General features: G+C 37.9%; 5 protein-coding genes and 1 long non-coding RNA gene across 6 annotated transcripts; 5 read left to right on the forward strand and 1 right to left on the reverse strand.

Moving 5' to 3' along the window:
• Positions 1 to 1,577: 1,577 nt before the first annotated feature.
• LOC137718468 (uncharacterized) lies at positions 1,578 to 4,219 on the forward strand. Its single transcript, XM_068458024.2, has 3 exons — positions 1,578 to 2,151; positions 2,640 to 2,827; positions 3,283 to 4,219. Exons 1-3 carry the CDS (start codon positions 1,638 to 1,640, stop codon positions 3,805 to 3,807), a joined length of 1,227 nt encoding a protein of 408 aa, XP_068314125.2. The 5' UTR covers positions 1,578 to 1,637; the 3' UTR covers positions 3,808 to 4,219.
• A 7,457-nt stretch (positions 4,220 to 11,676) lies between these two features.
• Positions 11,677 to 14,263, reverse strand: LOC148695258 (uncharacterized). Its single transcript, XR_015965711.1, has 3 exons — positions 14,120 to 14,263; positions 13,895 to 13,987; positions 11,677 to 12,276 (listed from the first exon to the last, which is right to left on the reverse strand). It is a non-coding gene; the product is annotated as an uncharacterized LOC148695258 (long non-coding RNA).
• An 874-nt stretch (positions 14,264 to 15,137) lies between these two features.
• LOC148695259 (uncharacterized protein At1g05835-like) lies at positions 15,138 to 15,955 on the forward strand. Its single transcript, XM_088698217.1, has 2 exons — positions 15,138 to 15,239; positions 15,539 to 15,955. Exons 1-2 carry the CDS (start codon positions 15,179 to 15,181, stop codon positions 15,835 to 15,837), a joined length of 360 nt encoding a protein of 119 aa, XP_088554343.1. The 5' UTR covers positions 15,138 to 15,178; the 3' UTR covers positions 15,838 to 15,955.
• A 2,032-nt stretch (positions 15,956 to 17,987) lies between these two features.
• LOC137718172 (uncharacterized) lies at positions 17,988 to 19,791 on the forward strand. Its single transcript, XM_068457673.2, has 3 exons — positions 17,988 to 18,042; positions 18,519 to 18,706; positions 19,143 to 19,791. Exons 1-3 carry the CDS (start codon positions 17,988 to 17,990, stop codon positions 19,650 to 19,652), a joined length of 753 nt encoding a protein of 250 aa, XP_068313774.2. The 3' UTR covers positions 19,653 to 19,791.
• Positions 19,792 to 21,013: 1,222 nt separating this feature from the next.
• LOC137718171 (F-box protein CPR1-like) lies at positions 21,014 to 22,955 on the forward strand. Its single transcript, XM_068457672.2, has 2 exons — positions 21,014 to 22,246; positions 22,767 to 22,955. The coding sequence occupies exons 1-2, from the start codon at positions 21,014 to 21,016 to the stop codon at positions 22,953 to 22,955; spliced, it is 1,422 nt and encodes a 473-aa protein (XP_068313773.2).
• A 1,347-nt stretch (positions 22,956 to 24,302) lies between these two features.
• On the forward strand, positions 24,303 to 26,278 carry LOC137718286 (protein PHLOEM PROTEIN 2-LIKE A10). Its single transcript, XM_068457805.2, has one exon. It carries the CDS (start codon positions 24,880 to 24,882, stop codon positions 26,146 to 26,148), a length of 1,269 nt encoding a protein of 422 aa, XP_068313906.2. The 5' UTR covers positions 24,303 to 24,879; the 3' UTR covers positions 26,149 to 26,278.
• The last annotated feature ends 31 nt before the right edge of the window (positions 26,279 to 26,309 follow it).

Here is a 26,309-nt window from a genome sequence, read left to right on the forward strand (position 1 = left end):
CTTCTCTCTTACTGGAATAAAATGTGCCGACTTAGTGAGCCGATCAACGATCACCCAAATGCCATCAAAGCCATTATGTGTACGCGGCAACTTGTACACAAAATCCATAGTGATATTTTCCCATTTCCACTCTGGAACGGGAATCGGCTGCAACAATCCAAACGGCTTCTTTCTTTCTGCTTAACCTGCTGACAAACAGCACAACTGCTCACATACTCAGCTATCTCCCTTTTTATACCCGGCCAATAGTAAAATGGTCGAATGGTATGATACATTTTAGTCGCTCCTGGGTGCATGGCATAAGCCGATATATGTGCTTCATCGAGAATTTCCTTCTTCAACTCCACATTACTAGGCACGAACATTCTACCCTCTAACATCAACATGCCATCAGAATCACGAACTCTGAGATCTCGCCTCCTTCCTTGATCTCGAGCTCGAATTAGTTCTTGAATCTGTTCATCAGCTACCTGAGCTTCAAGCACCCGATCAACCAAGATTGGCCTAACTTGAAAATTAGCAAGTAACGCCACTTCTCGATCTTCTGCTTCTAACCTTACTCCCGTAGCACGCAAGTCCACCAAAAGAGGAATACGACTAGCGTACAACGCATTGATACGGCCTTGTGACTTCCTGCTAAGTGCATCGGCTACCACGTTCGCACGACCAGGGTGATAATCAATCGTGCAATCGTAATCGCTGAGCAACTCCAACCACCTCCGTTGACGAAGATTAAGTTCCTTCTGGGTGAAGAGATACTGAAGACTCTTGTGATCTGTAAAGATCCTACACTTTTCTCCATAAAGATAATGTCTCCACAACTTTAACGCAAAAATGATAGCAGCCAACTCCAAATCATGTGTAGGGTAATTCATCTCATGGGGTTTCAATTGCCGCGAAGCATAAGCAATCATAAAATTCAATCTAATAGAGAAGTAGTTTCTCATGGTAACGCGTTATAATTTGCGTGACTTATAACATCGGAATCCCTCATGATGTTCTGGTTACACACAAAAAATTTTCCTAATTAAAGACGGAACTTAGGTTGTATTTGGTTTTTTTGTTGTTGAACAAACGATATTATTTATATTAAAAGGGTAAGGGAGTGGGTTAAGCCTCACAATGGGTTAGCAATATTGTTGTTCAAATTCGCATTTACCAAAAATTGAACCTAAAGTCTCTCACTTACAAATGAAGAGAAATATCATCAGATCTTAACACTAAATGGTGGATCGTTTTTGAATTTTTAAGTTGGATCAATTCATCGACAACAAAAAAAAAGTAGTTGGATAAATTCAATTTTTTTTTATCCATGTGACATTAAGCCCAAAATCCATTAAAATATGGGCTTCAAGCTTTCGAGATCCATATGATTGGATAAATCATTTCCGGATCTACCTTAATCACCTCGTGCCGGATAAAATATTTCGGTTGTTTTACCCGGGAAAAATGAACACGTGTCGCTATCCCATAAGCTCCATGAACACCGATACCGGTAGTTCAAAAACCAGTCGATCCCTCCCCCGGACTTTTCCGTACCCTTTTCAAACGTCCCAGTTCTTTAATTTTTTAATTTTTTTTGTTTTTTAAATCCGTCACTTTTTTTTTTAACTCCAAAAAAAAAAAAAAAAAAAAAAATGTCATGGCTCGCTCGCTCCTTCGGTGACTCTCTACGTCTCAACGACGACGGCGACGCCGTACCCCACGACAACGACAATGGATCACCAACCCCACCCAGCGCTGACAACGACGTCGTTCGAAGAAGAAGCGAAATTGAATCTTCAGATGAGGAAAACGAAGACGAGGACGACCAAACCCGAGGCGTGAGGGAAGATTTGGACGAATTCAAGCAGACGCTGACCCGCCAATTCTGGGGCGTCGCGTCGTTCCTCGCTCCGCCGCCTCCCCCTCCGCCACCTCCGTACCCTTCATTGCCGTCCAGTAATCGATCGGATCCTCCTGACATGGATGGATCCGAGCCGCCCGATCAATCGGCGATGAATTTTGATGAAGGTGAAGAGAAAGAGGAGGAATTGGAGGGGGATTGCGCCGTTGGGGTCACGGAGGAGGTATTGGCGTTCGCCAGGAACATCGCGATGCATCCGGAGACGTGGCTGGACTTTCCTCTCGACGAGGAGGAGGATTTGGGCGGTATGTATACGAAATTTTATACCGTATGTATTTTTCACTGTATTACTCAGTTTTCGTTGGTGAATCTTAGAAATGTGGAAACTTTGGTGCGGTTGAACTGTACATTGCATTATTCTCCTTCAAATTGTTGGGTTAATCTTCGAATTTCGTTGTTTTGCTATTGGAGATTCATATGTTAGGAACATAGAATTTGCCCTATTGTTTGTTAGGACAATGCATAAGGTTGTGGCAGTTGAGTGGCTTAGGATTCATAGCTTGTCTCATTGCGGTGATGGATGTTATGCACAATGCAGTTGATATTAGTTGGGGAAATTTGAAATATTGCATTGTAAAATTGTTGGAGCGGGAGTTAAGATTACGTTGCACAGAAAAACTAGTTGATAGTAGTTTTTTGTCTGTCTTTCCGATTTTTTTGAACAAACTTGTTGCTTTTTCCAGTTCCGCAGTTTTGGGATTGGTGCCTAATTGATACGCGTTTCTTATTTTAGATTTTGACTTGTCTGATGCCCAGCAAGAGCATGCTATGGTGATTGAACATCTTGCGCCAAGATTTGCTGCTTTGAGATTTGAACTGTGTCCGTGCCATATGAGCAAGAGTTACTTCTGGAAAGTCTATTTTGTTCTTCTGCATTCGAGGCTCAATAAGCAGGATGCCGATGTCTTATCTACACCCCAAGTAAGCTTCGTATAATTACTTTTAGTGTCCGTCAGTCAATTGATTAAATTTGTTTCTGCTTCCAACTTAAACCATACTTAAAGCATCATAAAGTGGGAAATGTTGCTTCATGTCAATTCTAGATTGCGGCCTTCCATTTCTTTTTTCTTATCCAGGATCAGCTTGATTGTATATCACAAGTTCTCGTTGTTGTTGGATGCTAGTAGTTTCTTGTACTCCTCCATGGGATGGATTATCACGGCATGGATTTTGGTAGTTCTAGGCGTTCAACTTCAATTTTCTATTTAGGTTGCAGGTGATCTTCCCGGTTGGGAATAAAGTTAGGATTTCGGAATTCTACATGGTTCCAGAAATTCTTAGATTAAAACATTATTTATACTTTGTGATTGAGCCTAAGTTCATGCCAAACCTGTTACGTTTCCGAAATTTAATGTAGTATAACATATTGGTCGCAGGTAATGGAAGCCAGAGCAAAGTGGATGCAGGAGCTACATTGTCAGACTGCATTAGAACATGATCAATTTGGAAGAAACACTTCTTTTATAAAAGACAGTTCCAATATACTAGATGAAGATTGTGCTCTGGTCTCATCATGTAGTGTTTATTACGAGGACAAGATGCTAAGGACGTATCCTTATGAATCAAGGATATCCCCCACGGCTTACGAGACTGAGAAGCACCCAGTTGAGAGTGATGAAGTCCCATTTATTGACAAGTCTGTTATTGAAGAAAAGCCCATCATTAAGAGTGAGGACAAGAATCTAACAGTTGGTCCATCCTCGAAGATGCTAGATAATATCTACGAAGATGATGACGATGATGACTGGCCAGAGGAAGATTCTGAATTAGATGGGTATAGTGGAACAGCTATTTACGCGATCAATGAAGAAGACATATCTTTTAGTGACCTAGAGGACGATGATTTCCTTGCTCCCACAAAACTCAAGACTGTCAAGAAACCTCATGGAAAGAAAGGTTAACCATCGGCACATGCTCTGCTCATCGGATAGAAGATGGCGCTGATGAACTGGTAGTGGCTAAATGGCTTGCAAAAGTACGCTGTCGTGTAGTCCTGAGCCGGGACTCTTCTAAATGCTTGGTGATTGTCCTACTGAGTAGTCCCACGCTGGGACTCAAGCCTCTCGTGATGATGCTATTTGTTCTATTACGAAATTGTACATGATATGTTGGTTTCTTGTGGTCCAAGTTTTTACAGAAAAGTATATGTTTGATTGGTTGTGACACAATTGTAATATCACTGTTGTTCCAGTGTGAAAGAGAGAGAGAGAGAGAGGGTACAAGGGTCATTTCACCAATGAAGTGTCCTGGAAAGAAAATATGCAGAGTAGATTCTGTGACCACATCAATACAAGAATTTTGTCTTTCTTGTCATATTTTTTTACTATCTCATGAACTTGTTCTATACAATAACTTGTTCTATGCTTATTGTTAAGATTGTCACATTACTCTTCAAGAAAAGACAAACACAAATAACAGTAAGAAGAAAGAAGAACAAACAAATTTTAACATTTATCGACGGACATGTGATTTTTGAATAATGTTAGGTACACTGAATTTGAACATGGTTTGTTGTATATCAGAACCCTAGCTTAAGTCACAGGTTCCTTGGGAAGCAAGAATTTGTGAAAGAAGAGAATGATCTCTTTGGCTGTGTAGCATGATAATTGATGTATCATGTGTGACAATATATGCACCAAGCTAACAAATTTAGGAGCTTAATGGTATATGCAAAGGAAATTGTCTGCAAGTTTGAAACCTCAAACATACAAAATGCCACCACACTGAATCATCTTTCAGTCCCTACAACCTTTTAACATAACTCTAGCTCAGGCGTCTATCCAAATTTTTTGTTTTTGTAATTTGTTGTAAAAATGATCTTCTAGTTGAATCACATACAATCTTATTTCGTTTTCATTATTTTTCTGAACCTTCACGTAAAATATTGGCCAAAAGTAAAAAAGCAAGCTCCCAGGATGTAAAGGGAAGCTTCAACGTCAGATAAATAATTGCAATTAGTGGGTTTTACTTTTCCACCACAATTAGAAATTAAGAAGACATCTTTCCTCCCTAGTCTTCTTTAATATTTTCACTTGAATAATAACTCAAAGACCAATCGACACATTAGGGTTACAGGGAGGGAACTCACAAGAGTCATTGTGGAAGCTGAACTTTAAGTAATCCTTGCTTAACGTAAATATAACTCTAAGTGGAACGATAACATAAATCAATAATTCTAAATCCCAAAACCCTAGACTCAAACTTTCATGTATCAACCTAAGCATGTCAGACTACTTCCCACCGGACCTACTCTTCGAATACTTCTCCCGCCCAAGGATTTGATCCGATGCATGTGTGTTTCCAAAGCTTGGAATGCTTGCATCCGCGATGGACGCTTCACCAAGAGGCATCATCAACGTTCCATCAGCACCAACTCCGCTCGCACCATTTTATTTAGTCTACGGGGTACCATTTATCCCAAGGATTTCTTTTTGTTGGCTCTTTCCGACAACGATTCGTTCAGCACAGCTGTAGAAATTTGGCAATCGTTGGTTGAACGTCGTGGCTGGGGTGAAATATCGATATTGGGAATTTGGGATCCTGTACTGGCCTGGTTCTTGGCCCTATTGGGTTACTTTGAGTTATGAAGTGCATGTTTACAGCCTAAAATCCAACTTGTGGAAGAAGATCCAAAGCATGCCTTCCAAAGGCCTTGAACTTGTTTCGAAAATCCAATTTTCAAACGGTGCTCTAAATTGGGTGATGTCTGATAACAATATGAGCATAATTTTAACTCTTGATCTTGCCACTGAGAAATATGGTGAGTTTTACTGCCCGGTCAACGGCATTTTGGATGTCAGGATTGAGCTGGTGGTCTTGGGAGGCTATCACTGTGTTTGTATTAGTAACTATAACAACAGCGAATTCGGTATTGGGATTATGAAGGAATATGGAGCTAGAGAATCTTGGACCTTGCTTTATTCAAGTAGTTCTCATCTTTGCAATCGTTACAAACCTTTGGTGTTTTCAAAAAATGGTGAAATGGTTATTGTTCAAAGTGAGTCGCACCCTGGTCTTCGTTTGTTTGATTTAGAGGAAGAGATCGACGAATATACAGAAACACATGGTATGCCCCCTCACAATGGAGAAGCTACTTTTGTAGTGGGGAGCCTTTGTTTTCTTGATGGTGACCCTGTAATTTGTACGAGGCAGCCAAGGGTTTCTCGTGGTGAAAGCAACAGAAGATCAAGACCAGGGTTATCGATATCTGGACTGAATTTGTGTCTTTTTCTCCTTGTGGTAATAGTATTAATTAGTTTGATCGATTTCAGTCTTAGTTTTGAACCCATATTGTTTTAATTCGACTCGGTTTCTGGCATTCGTGTCATGTTGTTCGTGTTCGTGTTGTTTTCATGTTATACTTGATATTTTCACGGACAGTGTCATGTAATATCCGTTAAAGTAAATGGCTAATATGATCCGACCTGAAATGAACCCGTTAAAATTATCAAGTAATACGACCCGACCTATTACCCGTTATTTTTTTTTTAAATCAATAAATAATGAAAATGAAAAACATAATTTAACCCAAAAAAATAGAAAATATAATACTAAATTAGTATATGCATACTGTCACAACCCGTCCCGGAATTTTTAATTCCGAGGACGTGAAGTTACGAAGATGCCCTTAAACGGGACTAAGGGGCGTAAAGTTGGCATTGGTTTTTACCTGAAGTTCCTAAACTAATGTTAATTGGAATATTCATTAGTTTTAGGGACTTAAATTTAAGACTTAGAACTAGGTTTATATGTTATAACTTGATGATTTGGGGATTGGGTAGGAACCCCACATCCCTCAAATCTCTCCCCATTCCCGTACCTTGTCCCTCTCTCTCTCCTCCCTCACAAATCTCTCATTCTCTCTCAGTTCTCTCTCTCTCCTTCGAACTCACACGGACCACCCACAAACCACCCTAAAACTATAACAACGAAGGATCTAAGACCACCATCGTACTCCTGAAGACCACACGAACACGATGGTACCAATTTCAGGTGAGTTTCACTTCGGAAAACATGGATTTCAATTTCACTGTGCGTGTGCACTGTTCATGCACACGTAAAACTTGATGTTTTTTTGGGATTTTGAAGCTTGTAGGAAGCTTGGTGAGGTCCTAAGGAAGCTCGGAGTGCTTCGTTTGAAGGATTTGGACGTCGGGATCACGAACTGTAAGTTCGGCCGAATTTTCGTATTTTTGGAAAAGTTTGATTCCGTTGTTTTTAGGCCCTAAAACTAGTCCAACGTGGTAGATTATGATTAGGGCTTCATTTTGGTATAAATTACGTGAAAAATGAACGTAGGAACACGGAGAACGACAAGTTCAAAGTTTGGCCGGAACTTTCGAGGCTTTTTCCGGCGAATTCACGGAGAGTTAGGGGTCGAGGAAGGTATGGATGTGTTCGTCTCGTCAATACCTTCATTTTGATATATAGTACGTCGAAAATGGTTAAGAAATGAAGAAGTTATGACACTTTGAAGTTTACCCAGAAATTCCCGCAAAACACCCACCTTCGGCGAAACCAGTCCGGCGACGCGAGGAAAAAGACGCGCGCGTGGGCAGCGCGTGAACAGGGCGCGTGGGGGCGCGTGAGAGCTCCAAATTGAGTTCTGAAAAATTGTCACGTGTTCGTGACGTCGTGTAGATCACCGTGGTATATTCACACACCCAAATTGAGCAACGTATGAGAAAGTTATGGACGAATGTTTGTGTGTGCGTTTAATTGATGATTTTATAATTATTCTGTTATAGGTGAAACTTGTACGGACGACGAATGTAACCAAACTAGGCGTGAGGGTTACGAACCGGCTACTTATCTGTGAGTGGACAGTTATTTTTCAGTATATATATATACGTATGCTTGACGTATTTCCCAGAAAACGTATTTTAAAAGAAATACGAATTAAATATCCTGTCATATATGCATCATATTTTAATATGTGCATTACCATAATTATGCATACTGTTGCATGGTGCTGAGGAGGCCCAGGTAAGCTACGTACGAAATACATTTGATATACGTATGAAATACATTTGGAATACGATTGAAATACTATCATCACATGCATTAGTAGTGGCATACACTTATATATGTGTATTTGGTGCTGTGGACGCACAGGTAAGTGCCAGGTAAGTGGTATTCATGTTTGTATTCAGTAGTAGCTTGAGATGCTTAGAGAGCTTATAATCTGCACCCCCGGTGTTAGTGCTCCCGCCCAGAGTTAGGGGCATAGCCTTCACGTGTATGTTCACCTCCCGCACCGCATGCTCGCCTTGGATCCAAGTTAGGTGCACAGCCTGTCGTACAGACCACATTAGGTGGTTCCGACTTGTAGGTGACCCGCGATTTATCGCACAGCTTCACGTGATCGTAGCACTAGAGCATATATATATATTACACCAAGCCTGTCGTACAGACCACGTTAGGTGGTTCCGACTCGTGTGCAGATTCAGTTATTGAGTTTGAGATTTGAGCTCTATATGCAGCCGTATAGGTCACGTTAGGTGACTCCCGGCTGCCAGATTATATGTTATTGATATGAGTTATGCTTGAGCACTTACATTTCATTATGAGTTTCCGACATGGCATATTCTTGAGCATGAATGATATACTCTTGAGCATGTTTGGCATATTTATACATACGTATATATGTTTATTTTCTGGAAGTATACTTGTTTTACGGCGAGGGGTTAGTATATTTAAAGAGAAAAGAAAGTTTTGAATAAGTTTGTTTTGCTGACCCACTCAATTTTGTTTTGCGCCCCTCCAGGTTCAAGAATTGCAAAGGTGTGGTGACTACGAGGAAATTCAACGGTGTTCTGACAGAATGGATCAAATAAGGACTCACCTTCGGGTGTTTCATTTTAGAAGTTGTATATTTTAAAGCTTCCGAACTGTGCAAATGGTTACGTCACTCTCACGTGACGGCCAGCATGCCCTCCTTCGGGACGGGGTGTGTCACATACCATATTGTCACATAAATATTATTTCAAAACATTAAAAAAAAAATGTCAAGTATTACATACTCCAAAATAAGAGACTAATGAAAAATCATTAGTACATTGCTATAAAATAGCAAATGTTCAAGGATATGCAAAATGAAGGGAGTTGCGTTTTAAGGTTGATGAACTTTGCACGTTTATATATGCTTTCACATTTTTATCATTAATGATTATTTATTTTGAACTTCCTTAAAAATACTACTAATGAGGGTTTGTATGGTTTTAAAAATTCAAAAGGCAATGTACCCATACTCATAGCGTAAATGATGCGATCACGAGTCTTTGCATATTTTTCACATTTTTCACACTTGCAAATTAATTATTATACTTGTTTTTAATGTGTTTGGTATTTTTAAATTACTTGATACTTTTTTTAATGTGTTTTATAATTTTTTAATCTCACTGTTTGCCTATAATATACAATAAAAATAAATAAATAAGTCATTTTTTAAAAATTTATATAGAATAATAATACAATAATACATATTTAAGATACAATATATACATATACACTATAGCTATTGTATTTTATAGTAAGTTTTTTTAGTAGTTTAAAAAATTAAAATCATCAAAATAACTTTTTTTTTAACGTGTCGAAACAGATTACTCGCGTTTCACCTTAGTAGCCTTCTAAGGACCCAATTAGTTATCGTGTTGACCCGAAACCTATTATTTTGTGTCGTTTTAACGGGTCGTGTAAAAAATTGTCAGGTCTAATTGGTAAAATTTAGCTCTCATATTTACTTGGTGGATATTCACTCTCACATACTAGTACGACCTCACTAGCCTTCCTAACACCAAGAAATTCGTATTAAAATATTAAAATATCATTTTATTTTAAATGAGGATAATCATGAAGATTAGTTGAAAGTATTTGAAAATATTGAAATGTGATGTAAGGTGGAAGAACATGGTCAAGTATTTATAGAGAAAAAATAATAATTTTTTGTATTTTAAATTAATTTTTTTGTGTTTTAAGTAATTTCTATTGATTTTTTGATAATTTAATATAAATTGACGTCAGCGTGACATCACATAACCTAGGGGCTAGGCTAAGCAGTTCTGGTATGGGGGACCAACTGGGCTTTCCCATAGCCCGGTGGACTTAGGAAGGTTGGAGGAGGTTTTAGTGGGGGGAGGGGATTTAATCTACTACCCCCAAAGGGATAGTATTATGCTGGAAGTGTTTGAGAGAGAACATTGTCTTTCTCCAATGTGAAAATACAAACAGAAGGTTTGAGGGATGGCCAAGAGCTCCCTTTACCAAATTGTTAAAATATTTCTTCTTCTCTTCCTTGTCAAAATTCCAACAAGATCGAGAGGGAAGCATTGGCTAAAACCCATTTCTCAAAACCCTATTTCAACATGCAAATAGCACATAGAGGCTATGGAGGAAGGGAGGAAGAGAAGGAGCAAGAGAGAAGGATAACAAACATTAAATCTAAGCCAAGTTCAAATTCTAACAATTGACTTATAATTTTAAAAAATAAGAGGCCATGTGCATGCTGGGACCCGCGTCTACAACTGCATCTGGAGCTATCTGGCAAGTTTAGCAGTCGAGCGTGGGAGGAAAACAATAGTACTGTACCTATAAAAATATATTATCTCATTTTCTAAATTTTCTAAATTTAATTTAATTTAATATATATATATATATATATATAATTATTATAGTATATAATAGGAAATCTAAATGAAACACTCCCGATACTGTTCACTTTCAACGTTAAGGACTTTTTTACCTTGAAAAGTCACTCCTGGTACTATTCACTTACACTTTTGTTTTGTCATTTTCATTAAAAACTAAAGTTTTTGAGGACTTTTTATTAGTTTTCCTTATAATATTATATATATATATATATATATATATATATATAATTGTTATAGTTTTTTAGGGGTATAAAATTATTAAATTAATATTTTGCTTATAGTGTATCGGGGTACCCACGTGTATACATGGACCAACCCATTATATAAATAGGTGCTTATTGAATTACCCAATAATGACTCGATTCGTTATCATGTTAACTCGATGACCTGTTAATTTCGTGTCGGATTAATAGGTTGTATTAGAAATTGTCAGGCCTACTTGTAAGTGTAAGGTTTTAAGTTCGATTCTCACCAAAGACGAATTTGAACCACATTATTGCTAGCCCATTGTGAGGCTTAGCCCACTCCCCACCTCTTTAATATAGATAATATCATTTATTAAAAAAAAAAGTATGACTCAATCTCTAACGCTAGGGTTTGGGGTTTATGGCTCAAAAGATGGATTTAGGGCTTGGGTTTGGATCACTTCGGTATCGAAGTCCTGGGTTTCAGTCTCGAGTCCAAGATCTATGCTTGAGATCCAAGGCTTGGGATTCAACGAACATCCCTAATTCGAGTTCTAAGGTTCGAGGCTAGGTCGAACATGAGGAGGGCTAGTTCAGTATGAGATAACGAACTGAAACCCTTGTCCTGATTCCCAAACTGAAGTTTTCAGGAATTCCAATTTCAAGACTGATTCCAAACCAAATTTTTGGAAATCCCGAAATAGTTTTGGGATTTTGGGACAAATCGGGAATCATTACGAAATAGGGAATTCGTTCACAGCCAGAACATCCAAAGATGGCATTTAGGATTCTAAACCTTGTGGAAAAGATATTCCATTTTGTCCCGAAATAATTTGGGATTTTGTGCTATTGGAAGAAACAAGTAGATGACTCATATACCTTTCTGTTTTAGGTTTAGCAGCCATAAAATTGTAAATCAAATGGGAGGCCAGTTAAACATGCATGCTGGAGGACATTGCCTTCGTACATTCTGGGCTTACGAAACATTACCTGTTTTCGACCATGGAGCACATTTTCCAACTATTAATATAATATTCATGACATTAGGGCCATCCAAAAGAAGGGGCTTTACGTCCTTACTCGTAAAACCAGTTGCCCCATCATTGACCTCCTCTACACTTGGTTCTTTCAGATCAATAAGCTCCTCATATTTTAGCATAGACGACTCAGGGTTAGTAAGAAAAGATGGCAAACCATCAGACCACTCTGTGTTGGAACTATCCTTACTTACATGCTTACTGGACTCTAGTTCACTGGGAGACTTATTAAACGGCAAAGCATATCCATGATCCTTTTCTATTTCATCAAGCCCTCCATTAAGAGCAGAAGGCACAGCCTCAAAGCCCCTTTCTTCAGTTGAATGCTCATAGCTGCTCGAAACAATACTGCCAATTTGGTCAACACTATTATCAACACTACTTGAAGAACTTTCCACATTCGAAAATGATTCATTCCCTTGTTCAAAAGAAACTTCCTCTTCTTCTTGGCTAATATCACTACTTTGTATAGAAGATACCAATTTCCTTCTTTCAGCAATCTGCAAAACCTAAATTTGCTAATTCTAAGTTTTCAACTCTCCTAAATTACTAAAAACACAAAAGATGGTGAATGTCCACTCTTCTGTCAAAGTATGCTTAAGAAAGTACAGTAATACGACACAGATACACAATAAATGGCTATTAAGAAATAGCTTGATAGCTAGTGAAAAATGACATGCCTTGATTCATAAATTTTACTTCATCTAATAGGATACAGCTTACTCATGAGCATGAACATCTCACTCACATAACTTGGAGATATCCCAAGAGATCAGAGAGCTTATTTTAAGACAACACATGCATCATATTACTGAAACATTGTATTCATCCAAGGGAATGTTTCCCACACGTTTCAAGCAGTGGCCTTCTTGAAAAGAGATTACACGGCAGTACATGATTGTTACATCTTAAAACTAATCTTTTGTCTGAGATATATGCACAATCCTAACATACAACATAATTCTTTACCAATATTGATGCTAATACTTCTACCAAAAACTGCATAACGCCTATCCATGTATTAAAGCAAATGGAGTTATACAGTGGTGGAGCCAAAAATTTACAACGATGGGGTCATAAATTTACCCTCGGCCAGTGACATCATCATCGGAGTACTGGACACCAGCGTCTGGCCTGAGAGCAAGAGCTTCGATGACACTGGATTTGGACCTATGCCCACCTCTTGGAATGGCACTTGCGAATTTGGAACCCAGTTCAACTCCTCCAATTGTAATCGTAAACTAGTTAGCGCCAGGTACTTCGCCAAAGGCTACGAGGCCACGCTGGGACCCATCTAGGTATCCAAAGAATCCAAATCCCCACACGATGATGACAAAGTGCTGTCTGATTCGACGCCCTAGACAGGGCAGGCCGAAAACACGGGTTTGATGATCTAAAGGCTGCCAGGCGATAGATTCACAATGGTGGGAAGATTTAGCAGGGGGAGAAGGGGCGCTGATGGAGTGATGGCTAACAAATGTGTTATAGTTATGATTATCTTAAGGCGCTGATGGAGTGATGGCTAACAAATGTGTTATAGTTATGATTATCTTAATCACAAGCTTAGTTATTAAATAAGTATTTTTGATTAGTTAGGCCAGTTAGCTTCTTGTGTTTTGGAAAAGAATATATGTAATCAATTATGGGGCTAAAGGAAGACAGACATATTCAAAAGAAATATTAAAAAATCTCTCTCTTTCTCTCCACTATCTTTTTCTGCTCCATTACCCGTCTACTACTACTGCAATTTGCAGGTCGAGTTAAGGTGATTTGTGAGTCGGTGCATATCAAAATGGAGCAGCAGCTCCTTCTTTTTCTTCTTGTTTGGGACTGTTGACACAAGGTTTTTGGGGTCAAGGAATCCCATTGCTCCCACCTTGGCTCCTCTATTGGAGTTATATATTATATGCCCCTAAACATATAAACTAATAACTATGACACCATCCAACTAAAAAGTACTACCTCGACTGTAGAAACTTAACAAGAACCCCCCAGAGAAACGTTGCAAGGGAAGTAAGGATAAGACATCTACTTGTTTCTTGTTAGATATGGGTAGAGAGAAAAACCAGTCTCACCGTATTATAAAATGGAAAGAAAGATAAAGAAAAAAGGATAAACCTGCAAATTCTTGATAATTATGGTCAAAGCAGCTTCAGATGCTCGCTTACAATCCTAGAATGAAGGGTCTCCATATGCCTAATTGTGGAGAGCCTAACCACAAAGAAACAAGACACAATGTAAATAAAACTCCATATCAATTCCAAGTGTTAAATTTCACAAACCGTAATCTAGAATTCAAACCTTAAACTAAATTTCAAACCCTAAATTAATTCCAAAATTTACCTGATTTGAGAGAGAGATCAAAGAGGTGAGTCACTTGTGTGATGTGGGTGTGGCCGGATTCGAAGACGGAGAGAGAAATCGGCGAGGAAGGTGGTGTCTAAGGTGAGGTGTGGTCAAGTTGAGACTCGAGAGACGGAGAGAGAGGGTGACTAAGTTCTCTAAGGGTTTGAACCTCGATTTGTATTCAACAGTTGAGATTAAATCTCAGCCAAATCTGACGGATGTTACAATTCCAAATATATATATTTAAAATTAAATTTTTTTTTTTTTGTTTCGTCGGTTCGGGATTTACCGAAAAAATGGAAATGTGAGACCGATTCCCATACCGAAAGTTCGGGATCGATTTGGTATTGGGTACCGAAATTTTCGGAATTTTCGGTTTGGTATTTTTTTGGTTCGGTTTGGTATTTTCGGTATTTTTTTTCCAACCCTAGGAGTGAGTACCTTGGCTACATGAATACAGCGTATTCGAAAAAGACTATACAAAGTAATACGGTTAATTAAAAATTTTAAAGTGCAAATAATCTTTTAAATTCATGCATTCCTTCAATTTCCTTTTACATAAATAAATTCCATATTCAAACTCACTTAATTATTATTTTAATGTGGAGCCTTGACTTTATCCTCCCGTTGAGTGGATTGGCAAGTTCATTTTTCTCTATTGTCAATTTAATTGAGATTTTAAGAGATTTTAATTTTTTTGAGTGTATTTTAAGCACTCACGAATCTCATCTCTCACCCTGATATTTTGAGAAAATTGAATCAAAATTTTGCATGAAAACTCTACAAATCAATTAAACTCCACCAAAATTTATGGTTTATAAATTTTAAATTCCTTCAAAATCTCAATTAAATACGCCCTCCTACATTTACCTTTTCGCTCAAATATTTTAAATATTCTTTTATCACAAAAGATTTCAAGTATTAATGCATTCATATCTTTACGTTTTTTGTTTCCCTAGAATCCCTTATAAATTGGGTTAGATTTCTCTAACTTTTTCATCAAATAACAAGGGCAGCCAAGAGCAAAACAAAATTCTGGTTTTTGTCTCCAATCCAATGGCATCTAGATTCGTGAACTTTTCTCTGTTGGTTTTCGTTTGCAGTCTCATTGTAGGAGGTAAAGTTTTACCCTCCTTTTTTTATCCAATGTTACTATTCCTTGTAGTCTTGCTTAACGAATGATCTAGTTAATTTTTAGTTTATGTATTTGCATATTAGTTTTTACTTTTTATATGAAATACTTGGTGGCAGTAACAATTTATATAATTTTCCATGACATTCTTTTTTTGAGTTTCTCTCTTCAACTCACTATATGTTACGAGTTCAAATCCCTCCTCCGCAGTTTAGAAGAATTAGTGTATAGTATTTTACTGTCAATATAGTAGTTTACCAACTTTGCATATTCGCTTATTGCAGGAAATTGCCAACCCTGCACGTTAGACAATCTTAAAATTGCACAAGCAAAGATTAGCAATGTCAAGTGGGATGTAACAATCACTAATGACTGTGTATGTTCTCAACGGGATGTAAAGCTCAGTTGCGATGGATTTCAGTCTGCAGAACCCATTGATCCTTCAATTTTGTCAAAATCTGGTGGCGAGTGTTTGGTCAATAATGGTCAACCAATCTATGGAAATAAAATTTTCAATTTTGCTTATGCTTCGACAACTAAGTTTCCTTTCAAGCCACTCTCTTCCCAAGTTGCTTGTTCTTGAATGAAAAATGTTTAGAGAGAGATTAATTTGGATTTAAATAATAGAGCTGATCAGTTTCGTGGAATGTATTTCAGATTCTATCTATTTTTATGAACTTTTAATCTTTTCTTACTTTACGTTATGTTATTAGATTGTGTCTTTAGAATATCTTGACCAACCATTAATTAATAAATCATTTTCAAAATTGGAATGATTTTGTCTAACCTTTATCATCATCAAATTGTTTGACGGATTCGATGAGTAAAACAGATAATGGTTTTATTTGAATTCATTAACCAGGTAAAATCAAAAGATTAATTTCACTGGTATAATTTTTTTGAACAAACGATATTATTACACCAAGTTGGTGGGAGAATGGGCTAAGCCTCACAATAAATTAGCAAAAATGTCATTCAAATTTAACTTTGAAAACTCTCTGACAAGGGTGATGTAAAACATCTTGGCAGGAAACTGTAAATAACATCTCAAATTTACAACAATAAAACTAAAAAGAAGACCAACTACAATAATCGCATTCAGGGATTGCAAATTCAGCTAACAGCGATTGGTAACAATGTTTCAGATCATCTTAATCTCATCGAACCAACCTTTTTACAATACTTGCATAAATTTCATAAGCAATGTTGTTACGCCATGAAACAACAGAGGCACTTCCTCCATCGCACACCACGGGACAATATTTACAAGACCTCGCCATATCGAAAAATATTAATTTATATATGAGATTTGAGTATAATAAATTAAAAAACAATATGAGAAAATATTTTATCTCTTATGTTACTCAACTATGTTGAGGGTTAAGTTGCCTAGCAACAAGAGGGAGAAGGGAATCTAACCCAACTAGACCTTTCCCCAAAAATCTGATGAAAAAAATCATGAACATCTTTCTCACCCCTATTAGGTTAGTTGGTCAGAGCAGCCAGTAGTAAAAAAAAATGGTTTGCGTAACGAGATTTTGCGCGAAGAAACATATTTGGTCGCCTAAGAGGCTCATGCGTGACAAAAAAAAAAAATTGTGGCGCAAAAATGGCAGGAAAGGAAAAAAAAAAATTTATAGGATGAAAAATACTTTGCGCAACAAGCACTTGTGGTCGTCGTGCAAGAAAACGCGAGAAAAAAAAATTTGCCACCAAATGTTTGCACGACAAAAATTTCCACATATTTGTCGCGCAACACTTCATTGAAACGGTCAGATGCCTTCGAATGCTCCCATTTAGTGCGCATTTATAACGCGTTTTGCATGACGAACAAAGAAGTTCGCGCGACGAAGTTCTTCGTTGGGCTAAGTGTTCCAAGTGCTATATAAACACATTTCAAAACCCTAATTTTCAAAGGCAATGGCTAATTCGGGAGAAGGCTCTTGCAAAAGGAAAGGTGTATTGTGAATAGAGAGGTACCAGCTAAGCAAATGACTTACTTTGAAGACAAGAGTAGGGCTGATGCATACGCCGAACTTAGGTTTGATAATGTATAATTATTTTTGTTAAAAAGTAGTATTTTTTGAATTACTAATATATTGTTATTGGCATTAATATAGGTTCATTGGGATGTTGATAAAACCGATGAGAAGCAGCGAAAATATCTGGATGAACTTTTCAAGAAGCATTTTCGGCAATGGAAGTTTAATGAGCTGCTGGATGCGAAGCGAGGAGCTACCCCGGAGGAGGAGGATTGAAGTTGAATTGTTTTTTTTTTTTGTTTTTTTTTTTTTTATGAAATAAGATTTTTAGGACGTTATATTTGACTTTAATCAATAAATTTATGTTATATGGATGACCATTAATATTTAAATTAATTATAATATGTATTAGGGATAGTATATTAGTTTTGTTAATTATGTTGGTAATGTTTAATTAGGTTTGAGTTTTTTATTAGATTAAAATAAAAATTTACATTAGTTAAAAAGGAAATGGAAAAAATAAAAAATATGCATTTTGCATGATGAAAATAGTATTCATCGCGCAACTTGTTTAAATTAATAAATTATAAAGTAAACGAAAAAAAAAAAAAAGTAGACTTGCGCGACGAATGATAGAGTAGTCGCGCAAAGTACGTTTTCGCAACGAACACAGTATTCGTCGCGCAATATCATCGCGATGAGAAGCAGCGAAAGTATCTAGATGAACTCGGCCTTCACCAGGAACATCGCGATGCATCCGGAGACGTGGCTGGACTTTCCTCTCGACGAGGAGGAGGATTTGGGCAGTATGTATACAAAATTTTATACAGTACGTATTTTTCAATGTATTACTCAGTTTTATTTGGTGAATTTTAGAAATGTGGAATTGAAATGTACATTGCATTATTCTCCTTCAAATTGTTGGGTTAATCTTCGAATTTCGATGTTTTGCTATTGGAGATTCATATGTTAGGAACATAGAATTTTCCCTATTGTTTGTTAGGACAATGCATAAGGTTGTGGCAGTTGAGTGGCTTAGGATTCATAGCTTGTCTCATTGCGGTGATGGATGTTATGCACAATGCAGTTGATATTAGTTTGGGAAATTTGAAATATTGCATTGTAACATTGTTGGAACGGGAGTTAAGATTATGTTGCACAGAAAAACTAGTTGATAGTAGTTTTTTCTGTGTCTTTCTGATTTTTTTGAACAAACTTGTTGCTTTTTCCAGTTCCGCAGTTTTGGGATTGGTGCCTAATTGATACGCGTTTCTTATTTTAGATTTTGACTTGTCTGATGTCCAGCAAGAGCATGCTATGGTGATTGAACATCTTGCGCCAAGATTTGCTGCCTTGAGATTTGAACTGTGTCCGTGCCATATGAGCGAGAGTTACTTCTGGAAAGTGTATTTTGTTCTTCTGCATTCGAGGCTCAATAAGCAGGATGCCGAGGTCTTATCCACACTCCAAGTAAGCTTCCTTCTTTGTATAATTACTTTTAGTGTCCGTCAGTCAATTGATTAAATTTGTTTCTGCTTCCAACTTAAACCGGACTTGTGGCATCATAAAGTTGGAAATGTTGCTTCATGCCAAATCCAGATTGCGGTCTTCCATTTCTTTTTTCTTATCCACGATCAGCTTGATTGTATATCACGAGTTCTCGTTGTTGTTGGATGCTAGTAGTTTCTTGAACTCCCCCATGGGATGGATTACCACAGCGTGGATTTTGGTAGTTCTAGGCGTTCAACTTCAATTTTCTATTTAGGTTGCAGGTGATCTTCCTGGTTCGGAATGAAGTTAGGATTTCGGAATTCTAGATGGTTCTAGAAAAATGACAATATTTTCTTAGATTAAAACATTATTTATACTTTGTGAAATTTAATGTAGTACAACATATTGGTCGCAGGTAATGGAAGCCAGAGCAAAGTGGATGCAGGAGCTACATTGTCAGACTGCATTAGAACATGATCAATTTGGAAGAAACACTTCTTTTTTAAAAGGCAGTTCCAATATACTAGACGAAGATTGTGCTCCGGTCTCATCATGTAGTGTTTATTACGAGGACAAGATGCTAAGGACGTATCCTTATGAATCAACGATGTCCCCCACGGCTTATGAGACTGAGAAGCACCCAGTTGAGAGTGATGAAGTCCCATTTATTGACAAGTCTGTTATTGAAGAAAAGCCCATCATTAAGAGCGAGGACAAGAATCTAACAGTTGGTCCATCCTCGAAGATGCTAGATAATATCTACGAAGATGATGACGACGATGACTGGCCAGAGGAAGATTCTGAATTAGATGGGTATAGTGGAACGGCTACTCACGCTATCAATGAAGAAGACATATCGTTCAGTGACCTAGAGGACGATGATTTCCTTGCTCCCACAAAACTCAAGACTGTCTCAAAGGAATAAGAAACCTCAAGGAAAGAGAGGATAAACAATCGGCGCGTGCTCTGCTCGTCGGATAGAAGATGGCGCTTCAAGTCAACGGATGAACTGGTAGTGGCTAAATGGCTAAATGGATTGCAAATGTACGCTGTCGTATAGTCCTGCGCGGGGACTCTTCTAAATGCTAGCTGATTGTCCTACTGAGTAGTCCCACGTTGGGACTCAAGCCTCTGGTGGTGATACTATTTGTTCTAATACCAAATTGTACATGATATGTTGATTTCTTGTGGTCCAAGTTTTTCAGAAAAGTACATGTTTGATTGGTTGTGAATTGTGATATGATTGTAATTACACTGTTGTTCCAGTGATTTTGAGAGAGAGAGAAAGAGAGGGTACAAGGGTCATTTCACCAATGAAATGTCCTGGAAAGAAAATATGCAGAGTAGATTCTGTGACCATTGCATCAATACAACAATTTTGTCTTTCTTGTCATATTTTTTTACCATCTCATGAACTTGTTCTACGCTTATCGTTAAGATTGTCACATTACTCTTCAAGAAAAGACAAACACAAATAACATTAAGAAGAAAGAAGAATAAACAAATTTTAACATTTATTGACGGACATGTAATTTTTGAATAATGTTAGGTATACTAAATTTGAACATGGTTTGTTGTATATCAGAACTCTAGCTTAAGTCACAGGTTCCTTGGGAAGCAAGAATTTGTGAAAGAAGAGAATGATCTATTTGGCTGTGTAGCATGATAATTGATGTATCATGTGTGGCAATATATGCACCCAAGCTAACAAATTTAGGAGCTTAATGGTATATGCAAAGGAAATTGCCTGCAAGTTTGAAACCTCAAACGTACAAAATGTCACCACACTGAATCATTTTTCAGTCACTACAACCTTTTAACATAACTCTAGCTCAGGCGTTTATCCGAATTTCTTGTTTTTGTAATCTGTTATAAAAATGATCTTCTAGTTGAATCACATACGATCTTATTTCGTTTTCAATATTTCTCTGAACCTCCATTTAAAATATTGGCCAAAAGTAACAGAGCAAGCTCCCAGGATGTAAAGGGAAGCTTCAACGTTAGATAAATAATTGCAATTAGTGCGTTTTACTTTTCCACCACAATTAGAAGTTAAAAAGACATCTTTCCTCCCTAGTCTTCTTCAATATTTTCACTCAGATAATAATTCAGAAACCAATCGACATATTAGGGTTACATGGAGGGAACTCACAAGAGTCATTGTGGAAGCTGAACTTTAAGTAATCCTTGTTTTACGTAAATATAACTCTAAGTAGTACGATAACATAAATCAATAATTCTAAATCCCAAAACCCTAGACTCAAACTTTCATGTATCAACCTAAGCATGTCAGACTACTTCCCACCGGAGCTACTCTTCGAAATCCTTTTACTTCTCCCGCCCAAGGATTTGATCCGATGCATGTGTGTTTCCAAAGCTTGGAATGCTTGCATCCGCGATGGACGCTTCACCAAAAGGCATCTTCAACGCTCCATCAACACCAACTCCGCTCGTACCATTTTATTTAGTCTATGGGGTACCATTTATCCCAAGGATTTCTTTTTGTTGGCTCTTTCAGACGACGATTCGTTCAGCACAGCTGTCGAAATTTGGCAACCGCTGGTTGAACGTCGTGGCTGGGGTGAAATATCGATATTGGGATCCTGCAATGGCCTGGTTTGCATTAAAAGCACTGAAAATGCTGAGATAGCTTTGTGGAATCCTTCCATTCAAAAGTTCAAGAGAATTCCCTTCACACCCTCAGTTTCAAGTCCTCAGTATGGATTCGGATATGATTCGACTAATGATGACTATAAACTTGTGGAAATTGAGAAGATCTCAACTCCGTATTCGGTAGACGTTTCTAAGTGGTCTTGGGAAAACATTACTAATGGTTCTTGGCCCTATTGTGTTGCCTTGAGTTATGAAGTGCATGTTTACAGCCTAAAATCCAACTTGTGGAAGAAGATCCAAAGCATGCCTTCCAAAGGCCTTGAACTTGTTTCGAAAATCCATTTTTCAAACGGTGCTCTAAATTGGGTGATGTCTGATAACAATATGAGCATAATTTTAACTCTTGATCTTGCCACTGAGAAATATGGTGAGTTTTACTGCCCGGTCAACGGCATTTTGGATGTCAGTATTGAGCTGGAGGTCTTGGGAGGCTATCTATGTGTTTGTATTCTTAACTATAACAACAGTGAATTCGGTATTTGGATTATGAAGGAATATGGAGCGAGAGAATCTTGGACCTTGCTTCATTCAAGTATTTCTCATCTTTGCAAGCGTTACAAACCTTTGGTGTTTTCAAAAAATGGTGAAATGGTTCTCGTTCAAAGTGAGTCGCACCCTGGTCTTCGTTGGTTTGATTTAGAGGAAGAGGTCGATGAATATACAGAAACCCGTGTTATGCCCCCTCACAATGGAGAAGCTACTTTTGTAGTGGGGAGCCTTTGTCTTCTTGATGGTGACCCTGTAATTTGTACGAGGCAGCCAAGGGTTTCTCGTGGTGAAAGCAACAGAAGATCAAGACCAGGGTTATCGATATCTGGAGTGAATTTGCGTCTTTTTCTCCTTGTGGTAATAGTATTAATTAGTTTGTTCGTTTTCAGTCTTGGTTTTGAACTCATATTGTAGTAGTTTGCCTCGGTTTCTTGTAATCCAAGTTTCTGTTTTATGTCTGGCTAGTCTTCTGGTGTGTGAATCACTGATGGCCTGCTGCAATACATTTTGTAGATTCCGACGCAACTACAAAATAGAAAATTTCCAAAAACTTTTCAAAATTTGAAAGGAAAATGAGAGTTTAGCATATGTAATGTAAGTTAAGAAAACGAAAGACATCTTAGAACATAAATTTGAGTTTCTAAATGAATGATAACGACAATGTGGTTTACACATCCATGATGATGATACTACTTCGGTTTAGATGATAAAATCTATGTCAGACAGAACAATGTTAAGACTCTCTGAGGCTTTTTCATGGTTTTTATGCACTACAGGAGGCCGTCAGAAAGAAGAATGATGTCATTTGTCTCCCGATGACAATCCATGAACTCTTTGGCTTCATCAGAAATGGTCTTCTGCTCGGATTCATCTGCAGATGCCGGATTCTCTGTACTTTGACATGAAAATCATGCTCACTGTTACAGTCAGTTCTTTAGGAGAAACATCTGGAGGGGCAACATTTTATGTTCTTCATCTTCCGCTTCATCTTCTTGCCAATACCCGAGCAAAGGAATTGTGTTATGTTCTTGTTTCTAGAGCTTTCGGCAGTGGAAAATCGAATTAGAGGCTGAACTCCAACAAAGCTTCAAGCTTTCTAAAACGCAGTCTCAAACGCATCTCTCATCCCGTGCCACAAGACAACTAGGATGATAAAGTGGAATGGGTCGAGATGTTAGGCTAAGTTATGATAAATTTACATTGCACAAGTTAATATACAGCACAAGGCTATCCGGCACAGGGATATCCTCAGACTCCTCCGCCGCCTCAAGTAATGTATCAACCTCCACCGCCGCTACCACAATCAAAATCCAATGTTGGTTGTTTGGAAGGATGGTAATTAGCTCTATCTTTCAGTTTCTATATTACACTATGGAGTCTCTATGCATTCAAAAACATTATTGCTAGTAGTCTACACGACGAGGAGCACTTTCATGAAATGGGTAAGTTAGGAAGGACTGTCTCAAACTAATCATGCAACGTAATATATGAGATAAACAACATTTTTTAATTTATATGAAAAAAACATAAATATGAATTTGGAATTATGATTTACTTAAAAAAAAAACTTTATATCATCACTTCTTTCCAATTACTTGACAAAGTTTGGAGGAAATGTCAGCCTCTTGATCATGATCAGAGGGTTAAAGTGATATTGCAAGTGCCAAGACTGTTAGGTCTCCTGTCATTGCCATTACAATTTAGTAGTCTTTTTCAATATTACGATTTCTTTTTCGTTGCATAAGAAATGTCAGATTCGAATAAATCCATAAAGATCAAATTTGAATAGTCTTTTAGAATTCAAGAACAATTTTTATTGAATTTAGACATAAAATTACAAGAATGATTAAATCATCAAAATACATCAAAATAATTTTTTTAACTTTCATTTTAAACTCATATAACCGTATTCTACACTCATATTAATTTTAATCAAACTATAAATATCTTCATTTTTTTTTAACAAAACTATCAATATCACTTTAAACTCATATCTATTACTTAGTTGTTAATAGCCTCACAAACTTGTACTTGATGGTAATTATACAAGAATAAGAGAATAATTTACATTTAAAATTTAAATTAAATGAAAAAAAATGATATATATTTTGAAAATAATGTTATATATATCATTTTATTAGATTAGTCACCAACGAAACTTAAAAAATCTTACTGTCATATAAGGATTCAACTTATTTTCAATACTATGATAAATGGTCACTTGCGAAAGATAATGTTGTATGAGTTCAACTAGAAATTTCACTTCATTTGTTAGTATAAATATCTCGTGTATAAAAATCTCATGAAAAAGAAAAAATAATAATTCCAAAACAAAATGCGGTCAACGTAATTTATCCAATCAGCGCACGATGCCATTTAATTAATTACAATAAAATATTTCTGGCCCGGGGGGGGGGGCACTGCCGTCTCTCCCTCTCCCTCCTCCGTCACTCTAACACCCGCCAGTGCGGTCAACGTAATTTATCCAATCAGCACACGATGACATTTAATTAATTACAATAAAATATTTCTGGCGCGGGGTACTGCTGTCTCTCCCTCTCCCTCCTCCGTCACTGTAACGCCCGCCAATGCGGTCAACGTAATTTATCCAATCAGCGCACGATGCCATTTAATTAATTGCAATAAAATATTTCTGGCGGGGGGTACTGCTGTCTCTCCCTCTCTCTCCTCCGTCACTGTAACGCCCGCCGGCTCCTCTCTCTCTCTCTCTCTCTCTCTCTCTCTCTCTCTCTCCTCTCACCAATCGACAATCACTCGGGAAGGTTCGTCTTCTCATCGCCCTCCGTATAATTCCCCCAATTAATATCTGATCTTTCCAATTCATTGGGATTTTCAACTCCATAACCCAAGGAATTCATCGATCCAAAGCAATCGATATTCAGTACCCAATTCGTAAAATTGTCAGTTCATTTCCATTCTCACTTTAAAGATTGAATCTTTACAGCTTCCCTTTTGTGATTTGAGTTCCAATGGAACTTGGGCTCGTCGCCAAGGGCTTGAATTTCTCTCGGAGAAGAAGGCAATGGCTTCTGATACTCGCAGCACTTGGGGTCTCCGGCTATGGAGCTTATAGGGTTTACAATTTGCCCTCTGTGGCCAGGAAGAGGAAGAGGTTCCTGAAGCTCGTAGGAGCCCTAATTTCTATGGCCGAGATGGTCTCCGATTCGGCCGAGACGATCGGTGTTGTCTCCGGGGATTTGAAGGAGTTTTTGCGTTCTGATTCGGACGAAATGCCCCAAAGTTTAAAGCAGATTTCAAAAATTGCAAGGTCGGACGAGTTCTCTGTGCCACTGAGTAGGATTACAGAGGCTATGACGGTTGGGATGATTCGAGGGTGTAAATTGGAGATGAAGAATGAGAGTGAATCGGGGAAGGGTTTGGAGAATTCGAGCTTTTCGGATAGGGTTTTCGAGAAGGTTTTCTCTACGGCTGGAACCGGGTTCGTTTCGGTTGTGGTTGGAAGCTTTGCTAAGAATTTGGTTATGGGATTTTACTCTGATGAGCAATCGGGTGAGAATTCGACTGTGTCGAAATCAAGTTCATCAGATGTGCCTAGATGGGTTAATGTTGTTTGCAGTGATAGAAGCAAGGAGCTCATATCGAATTCCATTCAGGTTTTCGTAAGCACTGCGGTTGCGGTTTACCTTGACAAAACGAAAGATATCAACGTTTATGAAGAAATGTTTGATGGGTTGACCAATCCCAAGCATCAGAACAGAGTGAGGGATGTTCTGGTTTCTATTTGCAATGGTGCTGCGGAAACAGTTGTGAGGACATCTCACCAAGTTTTGACAAGTTCCAGTTCGAGTTCAAGCTCGAATTCGCATGCGTGTTCAATTGTTGATCAGAGTGAAGGTCCAAGTGGAACCATGGATGAGTGCTTGCATCGAGAGGTGTCTCCAAAGCAGCTGAAGGAGGGAAGTTCGTTTGATGTTATTCAGAGTAGTGGGTGGCTTAGGAATGTTTCATCTACATTGGCAGTTCCGAGCAACAGGAAGTTTGTTTTTGATGTGACAGGGAGGGTGACGTTCGAGACAGTACGATCTCTCGTTGAGTTTATGTTGTGGATGCTATTAGATGGTTTGAAAAGAAGCCTTAGTGCACTTCATGGGGAGGTTGCAGACAGGGGATTGCAAGTCATCAGATACTTCAGTGGAAAGTCTTCGGTTATAGTTACTGTATGTCTTGCCTTGCATTTGTATGTCTTGGGTGGTACAAGAGTTCTCTTGACTGCTTAATTTGATGGGTTTATCCCTCCCTTGTAAGACGCTCCTATCAGTCAGATATGACTCCCTTTGAGGAAGGTTATGTATGTATGTATATCTTTGTCACTTAATTGAAAAGGAAAAAAAAGGGGTTCATGATTCATGATGATGCATGCTTTAAATCAGGAAATTTT

This window comes from Pyrus communis, chromosome 8 (assembly GCF_041283825.1).
Source record: "Pyrus communis isolate YQ-2024b chromosome 8, ASM4128382v1, whole genome shotgun sequence".
In the NCBI taxonomy this organism is placed as follows: domain Eukaryota; kingdom Viridiplantae; phylum Streptophyta; class Magnoliopsida; order Rosales; family Rosaceae; genus Pyrus; species Pyrus communis.

Excerpts from the sequence above, each read along its gene's own strand:
- LOC137718468 (XM_068458024.2), top strand. The coding sequence starts at position 1,638 with ATGTCATGGCTCGCTCGCTCCTTCGGTGACTCTCTACGTCTCAACGAC. Across the intron at positions 2,152-2,639 it reads CGAGGAGGAGGATTTGGGCG|ATTTTGACTTGTCTGATGCC; the intron begins GTATGTATACGA and ends TTCTTATTTTAG. Across the intron at positions 2,828-3,282 it reads ATGTCTTATCTACACCCCAA|GTAATGGAAGCCAGAGCAAA; the intron begins GTAAGCTTCGTA and ends TATTGGTCGCAG.
- LOC148695259 (XM_088698217.1), top strand. The coding sequence starts at position 15,179 with ATGGCATCTAGATTCGTGAACTTTTCTCTGTTGGTTTTCGTTTGCAGT. Across the intron at positions 15,240-15,538 it reads TTGCAGTCTCATTGTAGGAG|GAAATTGCCAACCCTGCACG; the intron begins GTAAAGTTTTAC and ends CGCTTATTGCAG.
- LOC137718172 (XM_068457673.2), top strand. The coding sequence starts at position 17,988 with ATGCATCCGGAGACGTGGCTGGACTTTCCTCTCGACGAGGAGGAGGAT. Across the intron at positions 18,043-18,518 it reads CGAGGAGGAGGATTTGGGCA|ATTTTGACTTGTCTGATGTC; the intron begins GTATGTATACAA and ends TTCTTATTTTAG. Across the intron at positions 18,707-19,142 it reads AGGTCTTATCCACACTCCAA|GTAATGGAAGCCAGAGCAAA; the intron begins GTAAGCTTCCTT and ends TATTGGTCGCAG.
- LOC137718171 (XM_068457672.2), top strand. The coding sequence starts at position 21,014 with ATGTCAGACTACTTCCCACCGGAGCTACTCTTCGAAATCCTTTTACTT. Across the intron at positions 22,247-22,766 it reads TGCGTCTTTTTCTCCTTGTG|ATGCCGGATTCTCTGTACTT; the intron begins GTAATAGTATTA and ends ATTCATCTGCAG.
- LOC137718286 (XM_068457805.2), top strand. The coding sequence starts at position 24,880 with ATGGAACTTGGGCTCGTCGCCAAGGGCTTGAATTTCTCTCGGAGAAGA.